The following is a 14839-nucleotide window of genomic DNA, read 5'->3' on the forward strand; positions in this document are numbered from 1 at the left end:
ACACACACACACACACACACACACACACACACACACACACACCCCTAAGGACAGAAGGGTGTCATTCATTCATTCTGGGCCAGGTGGTGGACTCAAAACAGGGAACATAATTAAATCCCTACTCCATGAGCCTAATTTTTGAGTGTGTGTGTCTGAGGGGAGGAGAAGCAAGGAGATAGTGAAGGAGAAAGAAATAAACAATCATATACTTTTAAAAACACCTCTTAAAATACATCTTCACCCCCAGCTTTGTTCTGGGTACTCTGAGATGCGGAGATCCCACCCAAGAGCTTAAGAAAGATGGTAACCTGGCTCTGCTAACCAATGATTGGAAAATCCCTTCTAGTGAGAAAGGTGGGGGAGTGAGTTAAGGGCTAGGTTAATGGTTACCCCTGGCAAATTGTTTAGCAATGGGGCTATGGAAACCTGGAGGAGGCCAGGTGACAGCTCTAAGGAGTGTTGGGGAGGGACACACGTTCCAATCTGGGGTGGGAAGAGATTAGGGACTGGTTTACCAACCTGAGGAAGGGAAGGGAGTGGAAAGAAAGGCTGGGGAAGAAAAGGGGAGATACTGAGATAGGAGAAAAGCAGGGGCAAGGAGATTGAGATGGGAGGGAAACTTCTCTGATGCAGGATTTGGGGGTATAGCCCCTGGCTTCAAACCCATGCGGCACTGATGGATGGTACCAGGAGAGGGCAGCATTACCTGTTGTTACCTGAGAAGTTAAGGAAAAATACTTTGTGGGTAGCCATGCCAGCTAGCCAAAGTCAATATTGATCAAGGCAGCTCTAGCTATAAAAGCTGTAGGGAAAGAGAGGCAGGGGAGAAGCTGTCAAACCTGTCTGAGCTCAGGGCTGGCCCCATTTACCCGAGGCTTCTCCCAGAAGGGAGATTTTTGTGGGGCAGATTCTCTGGTGGACATGGACCAGCTGGAGCAGAAAAGGACCTTGAGAAGTAGCGCTGCTTTGACCTCCCTTCCTCAGATGGAAGGGGTCATGTGTGCAGATTTTGAGGGTCACCCTGGAGGCGATTCCCCACCAACAAACACATACTCGTTGAATCATTCTACGTCCTTATCGGATGTTACAATTCAAGGGAGCAAACGCCAAATATATCCCCTCTCTGAGGAGGACAGAGAAAGGCCTTCCTCCATGGAGGAGAAAACCCACAGAAGAGGAAGCATGAGAGGAAACCGCTAACTGCTGGTTCCAGCACCTCTCTTCACTCCACCCCCTCCTCCCCCAACTCCCTCCCTTTCTTTAAGTTTCAAGCCCTGTTTTGCTTCTATGTCCTTGCATTCCACCATGATTTTCTGAAACTGTAGGTGTCCTGTTAGACAGAGGGTGGTGAGGAAGAAAGGGATGGCTGGATAGGAGAGAGATTCAAATGTGGAGGCTGGCATATGTCCAGTCTGGAGGACATATTTTTGGGCTATTTTTCAGCAGATCATAAAGGGTTTGATAGAACCTCCAAAATCAAGGTTATTGGGGAGGGAGGGAGAGAGCTCTTCTTCCTATGTCCTCCCTACTTCTTTCTTTCTTTCTGTATTTATTTATTTATTTTTGGCTGCATTGGGTCTTCATTTGTGCGCGCGGGCTTCTCATTGCGGTGGCTTCTCTTGTTGCGGAGTCCTTAGTCCTTCTGAGGACTCCACTCACACTATTCTGTCTGATCTTCACTTTTTTCCCCCATGATAGGACCAACTACCACCAGCCCCTAGCATCGGTGCAGCTCTACTCTGGGGCCATAATAACCCCATGCTTCCACCCTAACTCCAAGGCAACCCGTCAGTGATAAAAGGGCAAGGGGCACAGGAAAGGGCCTCAGACCGGGGTCGGGGGCGGGCAGAAGTAGAAGCATTAAATCTGACCAGGCTACGGAGCGGGAGAGTACCTCTGCCAGTGATGAAGTCCCTTGGCTCAGCTTCCGGTTTCCCCAGCACAAGGCCTGGTTATCTCCTTTCCCCACCCCTGCCCTACCTCTCACCGCTCTCTTCCTCCAACCCAGCCTTCCACTTGCAAGTCCCTCTCCTGGGCCACAGTCCTAGCAATCCAGAATTTGGACTGGAGTTCCGAGGGAACTTGGAGAAAGTAATAAAGGACCACCTTTCCCTTCTATAATTCCCTTTCTGGGCCCTCAGGGACGTGCTCAAGCAGTCGGTGTCAGATTTCTTGTGTGAGGGTTGAGTGGGAGTGTAATCTGATTAATGAAGCAGGGAAACTGAGGCAGAAAAAAGTCCCTTGTTCAAGGAGACTGGCAGGGACACAAGAAGTTTCCCAGGATTCCCTCTCCTCAACAGCCCCTTCCCCATCATCTGGGAGACCTGAGGCTCACCCCTCCGGGCCCACTCCCTAGGTCATCGAGTTCCGCCCCCGCGCCTGTCCCCTCCGCAGGTTCAGGGCGGGGCGGTCCGTGAGTCAGCTCCCAGATCCAGCCCGGGAGGGGGTAGAGCTAGATCCGCTGGGTGTGGAGGACGCTGGACTGGTCGAGAGGTCGCGTCTGGAGTGTGCGGGTCTGATCGGGCTCTTGCGGCGCTGCAGGGCGAGTAGTCCCAGGTCTGGGGGAGAGAATCTTTTCTGTGCGACCGCCTTCTCCCTGGCCCCGCCCCCTCCCAGTTCCCCCAGAGAAGGCCGCTTCCTGGTCCCCGTCGCAACCATGGCCGAAGAACAACCGCAGGTCGAATTGTTCGTGAAGGTAAGAACACCTTCTCCCTCCTAGGCCCCCCTCCGAGTTACTGGAAGGCAACTTGCACTTTTCCCCAGCTCTAGCCTTAACTCCCTAATCCCTTTCCTCTTTGATCCCCACCCCCAAGCCCACGTGCAGTCTTTAGGGCGTGTGTGGCAGGGGCCTGGGGTGGTGGCGGCCGGGGTTTGGGAGGGGAAGACAATTGATGTGTGCGCGGGTAATGAGAATTCTAGGCTCAACCCTGAAAAGTTTGTAGAACTGCAAGTTTCCAGCAGCCTGAAGGACAGGAAAGTAGAGAAAAGGGAGGGTTCCCAGGAGCTGAGAAGATTGACGGGAGTGGGTGTGGGGGGACAGCTGATAGGAGGACCGAGAGAGAAGGGGGCAGCAGGAGACCTACAGGCTTTGGGTGGGACAGAGGGAAACATCCGGATGAGGGCCCTACAGGAAGATCAGAGGGTGAGGAGCATAGTGGGGGAGACTTGGATGGGGGGGTGTCGGGGCGGGGGAGGCTTCAAGGAAGAGGGTGTGGTCCAGAGGCCTGGGAGTGGGACCAGGTGAACTGGGAAGAATTGGTGGGGTGGAAAGAGACGGGAGAGGGGGAGTAGAGTTCCAGAAGCTGGCTCAGAGAGGTGATGGGGTCGAGAATGAGTGTCCTGAGGACTTGGAGAATCGAGAGAAAGGGTGGTGGCGAGGAGATGAGAGTTGAGTTGTGGCTACCGCGAGGGTAGATGGGGAGAGAGCAGAAGGAGGAGAGCTGAGTTAGGGCGTTTAAGGTTTGGGGGTTACAAAAACAGAAGAAAAAGAGTCGCCCCAGCTCTGTGCTCTCTGCGGGTGTGGATGAGGAGAGGTGGTCCCAAGGCATTTGCATATCGAAACCGCAGGCTGCCGTTTCCTCCCCGCTCCCTTCCCCACTAGCACTGCATTCTCTCCCCTCTTTGGATCTCTTCTTTGTGCCCCTCCCTTCCTTTAGCGACCTCCCCCTCCGTCGGTAACTCCCGGTTCACACATTCTCCCCACCCTTCGCTTTCCTGCCTCCTTTCTCTCCACTTCCCCGCTTTTGTTCATCTAGCCTTTGTGTGTTCCAGCCCGTTTCTCCCTCTCCTTTATGCTGGGGCTTCTCCGGTAGCCATTCCCTCTCCCTCAGCCATGGCTGTGTCGACCCCCTTAGGTGTGGTCCCCACCTCACTCTCACACTTGCCTCAGGGGCTATTTTTATTTTTACTCCTGGGTGAGTCTGCGCTATAGAGATTCCAGCCCTGGGTCCTGTGTGAGGAAGATTATCCGGAGCCAGGGGACTTGTCCTGGGAAACCCCAGCTGTGCCCAGGGAAGAGGGAGGTGGCCTTCGCTGCCCAGGCCTCAGCCTCACAGGTCCCTGCCCCCACTGCTTGCCAGGAAGGAAGCTGCTGAGACCGGAGACGCAGTGAGATGAATCCCTCAGCTAACGGGGAGGTGTCCTTTGGGGGATGAGGTCACTACTTGCAGATTAGAGGGCAGCCCCCCTCTGCAAGGCCCTCCACATCTCTAGGGCGAGGCTCTGAGCCCCTTGACTCCCCACCCAGCTGCTTGGGTAGAGGTATAGGGAACCAGAACTCCTGCTGCCAAACCCTGCCCCACCTCTCCTGTTCTCAGGCTCTACTCCATTCAGGAATCCAGGCCTCTAGCCCACGACTCTAGCCTCACCAAAGTCCCTCTCTAGGCGTTATTTCATGGGTGGATGTGAGAATTAAATGAGTTTCTGTATGTAAAGTGCTTAGGATGGTACAGAGAAAACTAACTACACCACCATTAGTGTTCCCTCTCTACGGTCCAAATCCTCCAGATTCTCCAAAGCTCATTCCCTCTGCCTACCTCCATCCGTCCTCAACTCTGGGGAACCAGAAGCCTACCTTTGCAGAAGATATTCTCCCTGACCCACCTTAGGTTTGACCCAGACCCCAGGGTAGAGAGCCCAGTTCTGGAGGGGTGCTTTTAGCGGTGAGACTGAGTATGTGTCATGACTAGGCAGAAACCACCTAGATCTGGGAGTAGGAGATGCAGAGAATGCCTGGGGATGAGTGGGGTGCACCAGGCCTAACCTTGGGCTGGGGGTTGCTTTCCAGGCTGGCAGTGATGGGGCCAAGATCGGGAACTGCCCCTTCTCCCAGAGACTGTTCATGGTGCTCTGGCTCAAGGGAGTCACCTTCAATGTCACCACCGTTGACACCAAAAGGTAGGTGCGCTTCTGTTCCTCTAACCTCCCTTGTGCACACACACATGCACACTTACACACTCACCCACCTGAGTCCTTCCATCCTGAACTGTTTTCCCCTCTATCCGGAGTCTCTTTGCCACGTGTCTCCATCTCTCCTTTCTGGGTCTCCCTAACTCCCTTTTCCTGTCTTAATGCCTGGTCTCTCCTCCAGGCGGACTGAGACGGTGCAGAAGCTATGCCCAGGAGGGCAGCTCCCATTCCTGCTGTATGGCACTGAAGTGCACACAGACACCAACAAGATTGAGGAATTTCTGGAGGCGGTGCTGTGCCCTCCCAGGTATAGAGGAACTTGGAAAGGGGAGTAGGGGAGCTGGGAGACTCTGGGAGAGAGAGGTTGAAGAAATGAAAAACAGAGATGGTGGTGGGGCTGCGGCAGGGGCGCTGAGGTTCCTCCTCAGAAGATATCTTATCCTGTTTGTCCCATTGGCTTCCAGGTACCCCAAGCTGGCAGCTCTGAACCCTGAATCCAACACAGCTGGGCTGGACATATTTGCCAAATTCTCTGCCTACATCAAGAATTCAAACCCAGCTCTCAATGATAGTGAGTCTTGTGGGTTGGAGGCCTGGGTCCTAGGAGGAATAGAAAAGATCCAGTGATTAGGGGCACCTGGACATTCAGATACCCTGAATGTTGGCAAATCTTACTTCAATTAAAAAAAAAAAAAAAAAGAGAGAGTCAGTGAGAGAGAGAGAGAGAGAGCGAGAGAGAGAGAGAGAGAGAGACTCTAGATCCAGATGACCTGAGTACAAATTCTAGTAGCTGTGTGACTTTGGGGAATTCATTGAACTTCTCTGTAAATCCATTTCCAGATCTATAAAATGAGGATAACAGTACCTACTTCATGGGTTGATGTGAGAATTAAATGAGTTTTTGTGTGTAAATTGCTTAGAACAGCACAGAGAAAATGAACTACATTAGTGTTAGCTATTATTATTTTGGACTGGCCTCACCATTAGTGTTCACCCCCTCATGGGCCTTCTTGGACTATGTTAGTCTTCTGATGTTCTTACCAACTCCCTTCTCTTGCACAGACCTGGAGAAGGGACTCCTGAAAGCCCTGAAAGTTTTAGACAATTACTTGACATCCCCTCTCCCAGATGAAGTAGATGAGACCAGCGCTGAGGATGAGGGCATCTCTCAGAGGAAGTTTCTGGATGGCAATGAGCTCACTCTGGCTGACTGCAACCTGTTGCCAAAGCTCCACATAGTACAGGTGAGTGGTCACTGTGGGAGGAGAGGGTGGTCGCTGGGATGGCTCTTTAAGGGTCTCCCACGCAGGCTTCCCATGACAATCACTCCAAAGGTGCTTTCTTTCTTAGGGTGGTTTTCAATAGCAGACACCACCCCATTCCTTCTCTGCTGTCTTTGCTGGCAAGACCACTACTTGAGAGAATTACATTCCACGATGCAAGGTGTGGGTGCAAACAGACTGGCCTAGGGTAACACATCCCAGTGTTACTTTCAAGAATGCTCTTCCTGTCTCTGTCATTGCCAAATCCCCAGATCAGAGAGCAGGCTTTTCCTAAAATCAAAGTTTTAAGTCTATAGCTTCAGTCTCCACTTCCTCTTGTGGAAGATGAAAACTGCTGGTTCCCATGTTTTTGTCATAGTTCAAAGCTACGGTTTAGTTTCTGAAATGTGGGCCCAGTGTCAGTCTGCTGCAGAACCGTGTACTGAAAATCTCTGTACTAGGCACGGAAAGACAAGATATGTGGTGACTGGTCCTTGCCCTCAAAGGATCTGAAATCTAGCTGAGAAGATAAAACATTCACATGATTAATAATACATGATTAAAAGCCAAATGAAAAGTAGAAAAAAGTTGCTGTGGAAATTCAAGAGGAGAGTTTTATGGTTTGTGAATTATATTTCAAAATCAAGAGGGGAAAACTAGCACCATGGACTGGGGTGGCCTGAAAAGGGGCTGGTTATAAATGGCCAGCATTTCAGTAAGCGGAGAGGATGGGTGAAGGCCTTACAAGACAGTGAGGAGTTAAGAAAGATGATTGAAGATGATTTATATGGGAGATAAGAATCATCGGAAGAGAAACCAGATAGTGGACCTACTTGAATGCCTGGATTTTATCATGAAGCCTTGGGATGAGGGAAGGACCGAGAGCATGGCAGCCAATGTCACTTCCCTGAAGCTAAACCTACTGGTTCTCCTCTCCCCACCCCTAGGTGGTATGTAAGAAGTACCGTGGATTCTCCATTCCGGATGTGTTTCGGGGAGTGCATAGGTACCTGCGCAATGCCTATGCTCGGGAAGAGTTTGCCTCCACCTGTCCAGATGATGAGGAGATCGAGCTGGCCTATGAGCAAGTGGCCAAGGCCCTCAAATAAGCCCCTCCTGGAGCTCCCTCGCCCCCCTCCATTTTCTCCACAAAGGCCCTGGGTGGTTTCCACATGGTTACCCAATGGACACACTCCAAAATGGCCAGTGGGCATAGAATCCTGGAGCACCTGTTTAGGGCTTGCTGGGGGGATGAGGAGAAAGGATGGGGGATCTGGGTGAGATTTTTACTGTGGGGTGGGTAGGACAATGTATTTCAGTAATAAAGTACAGAATGAAAATCTAGTGCTTTGGGACTTCCCTGGTGGTACAGTGGTTAAGAATCCACCTGGCAATGCAGGGAACATGGGTTCGAGCCTTGGTCCGGGAAAATCCCACATGCTGCGGAGCAGCTAAGCCTGTGCGCCACAACTACTGAGCCTGTGCTCCAGAGCCTGTGAGCCCGGGTGCAAAAACTACTGAAGCCCGCGCGCCTAGAGCCGGTGCTCCCGCAACAAGAGAAGCCACCACAATAAGAAGAAGCCCGCGCACCGCAACGAAGAATAGCAGCCCCCGCTCCGCAACTAGAGAAAGCCCGCGCATAGCAATGAAGACCCAACGCAGCCAAACATAAATAAATAATTTTAAAGGAAAAAAGAAAATCTAGTGTTTTTACACAAAGGGGACTTGAAGTGTGAGCAACACGGAATGAAGAGTGGATCAATGACCTCGAACTGGCAGAAACCGGGAATTTAGAAGAGGGGCGCTTGTGACGGGGCTGCCATTTTTAGTGCGGGTCCACCGTAGCGCTGTTTTGTGCTCCAAGTCGCACTCGCAGCCCAGCCGCCGGAGCCGACCAGATCTGGGTGGGGCGGGGCCGAATTCCGAGAAGGGGGGGCGCAGTCGGGGTGGGGTGGGCGCGGCAAAGCAGGGCGGAATGGGCGTGACATCGAGGAGCCCCGCCCCGTCCCGCTTAGACAATGCCCCGGAGCCGCCAGACCGTCGCGCCCCCGACCCACTGTAGTACTTGAGCGCGCCTACCCGGGGACCCCTCAAAGCCAAAGCTCCAATCCCCTAGGCTTGAAGACTACGACTCTCTTCTTCACCAACTCTGTCCTCAGGGGGTGGGGCACCAGCCAAGAGCACAGAGCTGCAAGAGTGGGGGTGGCCGCAGGAGGTGAGTCTGGTGGGAGGTACTCCTCGGACCGTGTGTGTGGGGGGAGTTTGGGGGTGCTGGGCCCGTACCTGCGCCGGGCAGTGCTGAGGGTCGACATTTGGGTGCGGAGCTGAGTCGGGGTGGACTTTGGGGAAGATGGATCGGGAGACTGGGGCACCCGGTCCTGGCGCCCGGAGCGGTGCCTGCTCCCCAGAACCACGCCCCCCTGTTTCCCCGCCCCTCGGATTTCGTTTTAGACCTCTCCCAGTCCTCCGGGACTCAGTCTGGTTTACACTGGGTCGCGCTAGGAACGGAGTGACCGGCCAGGGTAGAGAGGATGTTTAACTCCTTAGGCTCTAATTCCTCCCTCCTTGTCCCTCTCTCCCGTTCTCGTTCGGACACGCAGGACTTTCATCCCCCAGGTCCTGACTCTCTCCCCAGCTGTCTCCTCCTGTCCCATAACCCTTGTGGGCTCCTCGCCGCACTTCGGGTCCCTAAGGCAGCGAGCAGCAGAGGGTTAAGGGGGCGGGGCCGCTGCATTTTTTGGGAGTGAGCGCATCCTAGCGGCTGCCAAGAGGGGCGCCCGGCAGGGACCTCTCGAAGACCCCGAGCAGGGGCAACAGGTGTTTTGGAGACTAGCGATCCCGATCTCGTTCCTCGGACTTTCCCTAAAGCAGCAGACCCGCGAGGATGCGGGGTGGAGTGGGGTCGGCAGGAGAGGAAGGTCTGGAGGGGGTGGGGCGGAGTGGGAGGGGCGCCCGGAGATGGCAGGAGGAAGACCCGGGCGCTTTTAACCATCCCCCTATGCCCTTCTTTGCATGTCTCTCTCTCTCTGCCTACCCCCGTTCTGTTTCTTCTCCCAGACAGGTGAAGTTAAAAAGAGACAACTGAGAAATCAGCGCAGCCGGTGGGGGCGCCTGTGTGGATGGGATGGGGACGCCAGGGGAGGGGCTGGGCCGCTGTTCCCATGCCCTGATCCGGGGGGTCCCGGAGAGCCTGGCCTCTGGGGAGGGTGCGGGGGCTGGCCTTCCAGCTCTGGACCTAGGGGGAGGGTGCGGGGGCTGGCCTTCCAGCTCTGGACCTAGCCAAAGCTCAGAGGGAGCATGGGGTGCTGGGGGGTAAACTGAGGCAGCGATTGGGGCTGCAGCTATTAGAACTGCCTCCTGAAGAGTCGCTGCCGCTGGGACCGCTGCTTGGTGACACCGCTGTGATCCAAGGGGATACGGCCCTAATCACGCGGCCCTGGAGCCCCGCCCGCAGGCCGGAGGTGAGCGCCTGGGCACGGGTGGGGTAGGGGAACGGAAGGATCTGGACGTCTGGGGCTTAAGGGAAGAGTGGGGGTGGGAATGTCTCCGCTTCGCGCCCTCTTTTCCTGCCCTAAGGTCGATGGCGTCCGCAAAGCCCTCCAGGACCTGGGGCTCCGAATTGTGGAGATGGGGGACGAGAACGCGACGCTGGATGGCACTGATGTTCTCTTCACCGGTGAGGCTGGGGTGCCTGCACCCTAGGGCTTGGCACAGGGAAGCAGACTTTGGGAGACTGGGCCATCTCGGGCCTTGTTTCCAACCCACTCCCGCCTCATACCTCGACGGCCTCCCTGGGCTCAGGCCGGGAGTTTTTCGTAGGCCTCTCCAGGTGGACTAATCACCGAGGAGCTGAGATCGTGGCGGACACGTTCCGGGTGAGGAGCGGGACCAGCCTTGGGTGGGGGGAGCAGGGAGCGTATGGGAGTCTGAGGGACCTGGGCGGGGGCGCGGGGTGGGCCGCGCTGAGGAGGAAGAGGCTGAGAGCAGCCTGTGTTTGAGGGTATCCTCTCACCCTTCCCGCGTCCCTGAATACTTTCCCTTGTTCTCCTTAGGACTTTGCCGTCTCCACGGTGCCGGTCTCGAGCCCCTCCCACCTGCGTGGCCTCTGCGGCATGGGGGGACCCCGCACTGTGGTGGCAGGTAGCAGCGAGGCTGCCCAAAAAGCCGTCAGGGTGAGAAGGGGTTGGGGCTGGGGTGGGGCAGGTTGGGGCGCGGCCAACAAAAGTGGGCGTGGCTCCGGGCCTGGGAGGCGGGGAGTTGGGAGGCTCTGAGAATTAACTCCAACCCCTACCCTCATGGAGCTGTCCATCTATGTGAAAACACGTGTGAAAACAAGAAGTTATTATAAACGGGACAGACAGCTGGAACACGGAGGAACAGGGGCAATTAACACCGTTTTCCCGAGTTTCAAGAAACTCCCTAAAGGGCACCCAAGCTGTGTCTTGAAGGATGGACAGGACCGACCCGTGGGGTCTGAAGTAGGGGAGAAGTGGGTAGCAGGTGGAAAGAACTGCGTGTGAGTCCGAGGTGGAAATTAGACAAGTTAATTGAAGCGCTTAGTGCCTGACACATAGTAAGTGCTATGTGATTGCTGTCATTATTATTCCACAATAATGTAACTCTGTCTCCAGCCCTTAGCGGTGGTAGGGCAGCCGGACTCAGTTGTGGAGAGGCTCTGAGCCTTGCATGCTTCCTCTCTCCTCTCCCCCAGGCAATGGCAGTGTTGACGGATCACCCCTATGCCTCCCTGACCCTCCCAGATGATGCAGCAGCTGACTGTCTCTTTCTGCGTCCTGGGCTGCCTGGTATGCCCCCTTTCCTCCTGCACCGTGGAGGCGGGGACCTGCCCAACAGCCAGGAGGTGAGAGAAGGCAGGAGCTCCACCACCACCGCCAACCAGAGAAATGGGGCTCAGGCCTCCCTAGTGGGAGGAAGAAGGGGTACCTTTTCTAGAAGCCAGGGTGGGGCCACTCTAGCTGGCTGAATGGGGCCCTGGCTGTGGGCCTTGGGGTCTTACTCCCTTCTCCCCACACACTGTCCTCCCTGCAGGCACTGCAGAAGCTCTCTGACGTCACCCTGGTACCTGTGTCCTGCTCGGAACTGGAGAAGGCAGGCGCTGGGCTCAGCTCCCTCTGCCTGGTGCTCAGCACACGCCCCCACAGCTGAGAGCCTGGCCTTGGGGTCCTGGCTGACCAGGGGCAGGGTGGCATAGGAGTAGAAGGGGAAGGAAGGTTAGATAGAGGACAGTGAATAGGTAGTAGTGGGGAGATGGCCCCAAGGTAGGGGGAGGGCATAGAGTGAGAAAAAGGATGGAGGTCACTGGGTGAGTCCTCTCCCCAAGAACTAATAAAACAGAACTGACCTTTTAGACTGGGCTGCGACTGGGCTGCGACTGGTGTCTTACTGGGGCAGGGGGTCAAGGGCAGGGCTGAAACCTGAGGTTGGGGTCAGTGCTGGGAAGGAGGCCTCCTTCATTCATCAAACCCTCATTCAGTGCTCACTGACTCATTGTCCAGCCCTGTCATAGCTGCTTGGGCACAAGACAGACAGGACAGAATTTCTATGATGGGGAGCATGTACAGGGCAGAGAAAAAAATATGGGTGAATCACTCACTGAATTTATCTAAATGTCAGATGATTCAGAGACTGGGAGATCAACAGTCCATCCCTCGTTGATAGGAGGAAATGACATTTCCAGGGATATTCATTTTCACTCATTTACTGAGGCTTAGCGGTGATATAAAAAGAGTCAGTCTCCTGATATCAGGGGACTCACAGTACATGAAAATTTCTTATAAATTGAAATACAGGTTGTAATGGAACAATTCACAGGAGGCTGTTGCTATGAGAGAAATAAGGGGGCTCCCTAGGGCATCAGAGTGTATGCAGGGGTGGGCAAAGTGGGTCAGAAATAGCTTCCCAGAAAAGGCTACACTTGAACTGAGTCCTGAGGATAAATAAGAATTAGCCAGGCAGATAGTGGGGAGGAGGCAAAGGCTAATCCAGGAAGAAGGAATTGTACTGGGCAAAGGCGCATTTGGGGGCTGGGGAGAATTTCTCTAAGGCTGTCCTGTTCTAGGCACTGAGTGACAGAGATAAGCCTGGAGAGTAAGTAGAGTACTGTAGCACCTTGAACCCAAAGCTGAGGCCCATGGGCCCAGAGCTGAAATACTGCTGAAATATAGGCTGTCAGGAGCAGGTTAGCATTTGGGGAGAATATCTCTAGTTTCAGGGAGGAGAACAAGGGCAGGAGGATGAGGTGGGGCTATGGGTAATCCAGGGAGGAAATAAAGAGTACATTCAGGTGGCAGTGCTGGGTGTGAAAAGGGTGTGGATTTGACAGTGACATTAAAATAGAAAGACAGGACTTGGTTTATCTTGTGGGAGTGAGAGGAAGGAGGTCTACACGACTCTTCATTTCTGGCTTGGGCAATGGGGTTGATCAAGAGAGAATGCAGAGGAGGAAGGATTAAGTAAGTGGCTTGGAAGATGACAGTGAGTTGGCTTTTGGACCTGCTGTGTGCAGAATGCCTAGGGCCAGCCAGGCAGGGATGTCTGAGGGACAGTTTGGAAATCTCGTTATCAGAGATCTGAACTGGAGAGAGTTATGGATGTTGCTTGCACAGAAAAAGGCTGAGGACTGGCTGTGGATGACAGCATCCCAGGAGAGGGAGAAGGCAGATAAAGAAAAAGACAAACCTGGAATGGTGGAGAATCCTGCAGGCGTAGGGAGCAAGGAGGAGGAGTCCAGAAGGAAGACAACAGCATTAAAGAAAAACAGCTTAAATAAGAGCGATCAAAGGCCAAGCCAGATGAATGCTAATAAATGTCTAGTGGGCGTGGTTATTAGGACTTCACTGGCAGTCTCGTGGCGAGCACGTGAGCAGTGGGAGCGGAGTGAAGAGAAAAATGGAAGAGACAGGTGTAGGCCCTTGGTTCAAAGAGCTTGACTGTGGAGAGAAGGGAAGAGATAGGGCAAAAATCTAGGAGCTGTTGATGTCTTAAGATAGGGAGACAGGGCTTGAACAGGTTTAAGGACATCAGTGGTGAAGGAGACCTGAAAGCTGTGTGAGAGATGGGGACCAAAATCAGCAGCAGAGATAGCCTGGATCCTCCGTCTCCTGACTCCCAGTCTAGTGCTCATTTCTATCCCATGGTGCCTTCCTTTTCCAGGTGAAGGGCCAAGAAGGGGAGGGGTGTTATGGAGAGCTGGGAGCCCCCAGCTTGTGAGGTAGTAAGGGCTTCCTTTCGAACTACAACCGCATAGGTGGTGGAGGCATCAGCAGGGACCACTGGGGACAGTCGGCAGGATCTTCTGAGGGCCGTATGATCCAGGTCTGCGTAGAGCAGGCTCTGAAAGGTGGGGAGGAAGGTAGGAGGGTCTCAGATGTCTGACTCCCTTGGGGATCCAAGCCTCTGTCTTTCTTGGTCCACTTTACTCACGGATTCTGGCCAGCCCCCATCCCACCCCCAAACCTTTACCGGCTCCTGGTCCAGGTCCCCTGCAATCTTGGGCTCTTCCTCCTCTACTGGCCTCTGGGGCTCCGCTTTCACGAATGGAACTATGTGGGGGGGACAGAGCTGAAGGATTGAGAGAAGGTGACCAACTTGTCTGCTCCCAGCAAGGGCTCAGACTCAGGAATTGGGTGGGCAATGTGCGGGGAAGGCAAATGGGGTGGAGTTAGTCTCACCAAATCTGGGGGGTGGTCGAGGCGGGTGAGGGGGCGAGCGCCTGTAAGGGATGGATAAGAGTCTCTAAGAACCACTAATCTTGTCTCGCTTGTTCTGGGCCCCAGGACGCGCCAACAACAACCCAGCAACAGGCCGTCTCTGACCAGCAAAACAACCTCGGTTCCCACCCGCACAGATAGTTTCGCCCACGCTTGGAGCCAGCTCGGCCTCTAGCTTGGCTTCCTTAGCTAGGGCTCCACCCACCAGCCCATGGCCTCGCCCGCAAGTTCCGACCTCCCCGATTCGTCTCCGAACCACACCCGAGGGCTCCCGATGTAGTTTTGGCCCGCGAAAGTTCTGGGCCTGCCCCTCCCGCCTCTGGTCGAGAGCCTTTCAACCAGGCCCCGGCCCTAGAGCTCACCTGCGCAGCCAACAGGCCCAGCCCAGTACTCCGAGTCCCAGCACCAGCCCAGCGCCCAGCAGCGGGATTAGAGTCTGGGGATACACGGACCCTGCGGGAACGTTGGAAGCGGGGTAGCGGTGGATGCCGAGGTCAGGGTGCGGGGACAGAGAGCTAGCTCTCCCACTCAGGAACCCCCAGACCAGGCTTCCTCCCTGACGGGGGCGTGTGTCTGAGTTAGGTCCCCTTTGTGTGAAGGCCTGGACCTACCGTGGGTAGGCCCCAGAGCTCTGCAATAGGCCCGGTCCCCCAGCACGTGAAGCTCCGTACGGCTCTCGTTCTCTTGGCGGCCCTTGCAGATAAAGGTGCCCGAGTCCCCCGCGCTCAGGAGCAGCTCCAGCCGCCGGATATCAAGGTCCAGGGCACGTAGGCGGCCAGCAAAGGGCTGGACGGGAGACACGGTGGGGGTCCCGTTCGGTGAGGCCAACAAGATCGCGCGGCGTCCTTTGGACAGGCCTTTGCAAGCCGGGAATCTAGGTGCCCAGACCCAGCGGGTGGGTTGCGAGACCCCTACGCAGGAGAGATTCACCCGGTCCCC

At 54.8% G+C, this 14839-nt stretch overlaps 3 protein-coding genes across 3 annotated transcripts; 2 read left to right on the top strand and 1 right to left on the bottom strand.

Annotated features, from left to right (window-relative positions):
• Nucleotides 1-2441: 2441 nt before the first annotated feature.
• CLIC1 (CLIC family member 1) lies at nt 2442-7514 on the top strand. Its single transcript, XM_024738580.1, has 6 exons — nt 2442-2695; nt 4787-4896; nt 5090-5215; nt 5373-5479; nt 5971-6152; nt 7118-7514. Exons 1-6 carry the CDS (start codon nt 2657-2659, stop codon nt 7277-7279), a joined length of 726 nt encoding a protein of 241 aa, XP_024594348.1. The 5' UTR covers nt 2442-2656; the 3' UTR covers nt 7280-7514.
• A 1761-nt stretch (nt 7515-9275) lies between these two features.
• Nucleotides 9276-11544, top strand: DDAH2 (DDAH family member 2, ADMA-independent). Its single transcript, XM_024738674.1, has 7 exons — nt 9276-9378; nt 9416-9631; nt 9747-9846; nt 9972-10045; nt 10223-10342; nt 10882-11031; nt 11220-11544. The coding sequence occupies exons 1-7, from the start codon at nt 9295-9297 to the stop codon at nt 11334-11336; spliced, it is 861 nt and encodes a 286-aa protein (XP_024594442.1). The 5' UTR covers nt 9276-9294; the 3' UTR covers nt 11337-11544.
• A 146-nt stretch (nt 11545-11690) lies between these two features.
• Nucleotides 11691-14839, bottom strand: MPIG6B (megakaryocyte and platelet inhibitory receptor G6b; the record flags this gene model as incomplete). Its single annotated transcript, XM_024738549.1, has 5 exons — nt 11691-13523; nt 13653-13732; nt 13862-13902; nt 14263-14353; nt 14512-14839. Coding segments are annotated over 5 exons (747 nt in total), but the record flags the coding sequence as incomplete, so codon positions are not given.

Source organism: Neophocaena asiaeorientalis, unplaced genomic scaffold, assembly GCF_003031525.2.
Source record: "Neophocaena asiaeorientalis asiaeorientalis breed wild unplaced genomic scaffold, Neophocaena_asiaeorientalis_V1.1 scaffold282, whole genome shotgun sequence".
NCBI lineage: Eukaryota > Metazoa > Chordata > Mammalia > Artiodactyla > Phocoenidae > Neophocaena > Neophocaena asiaeorientalis.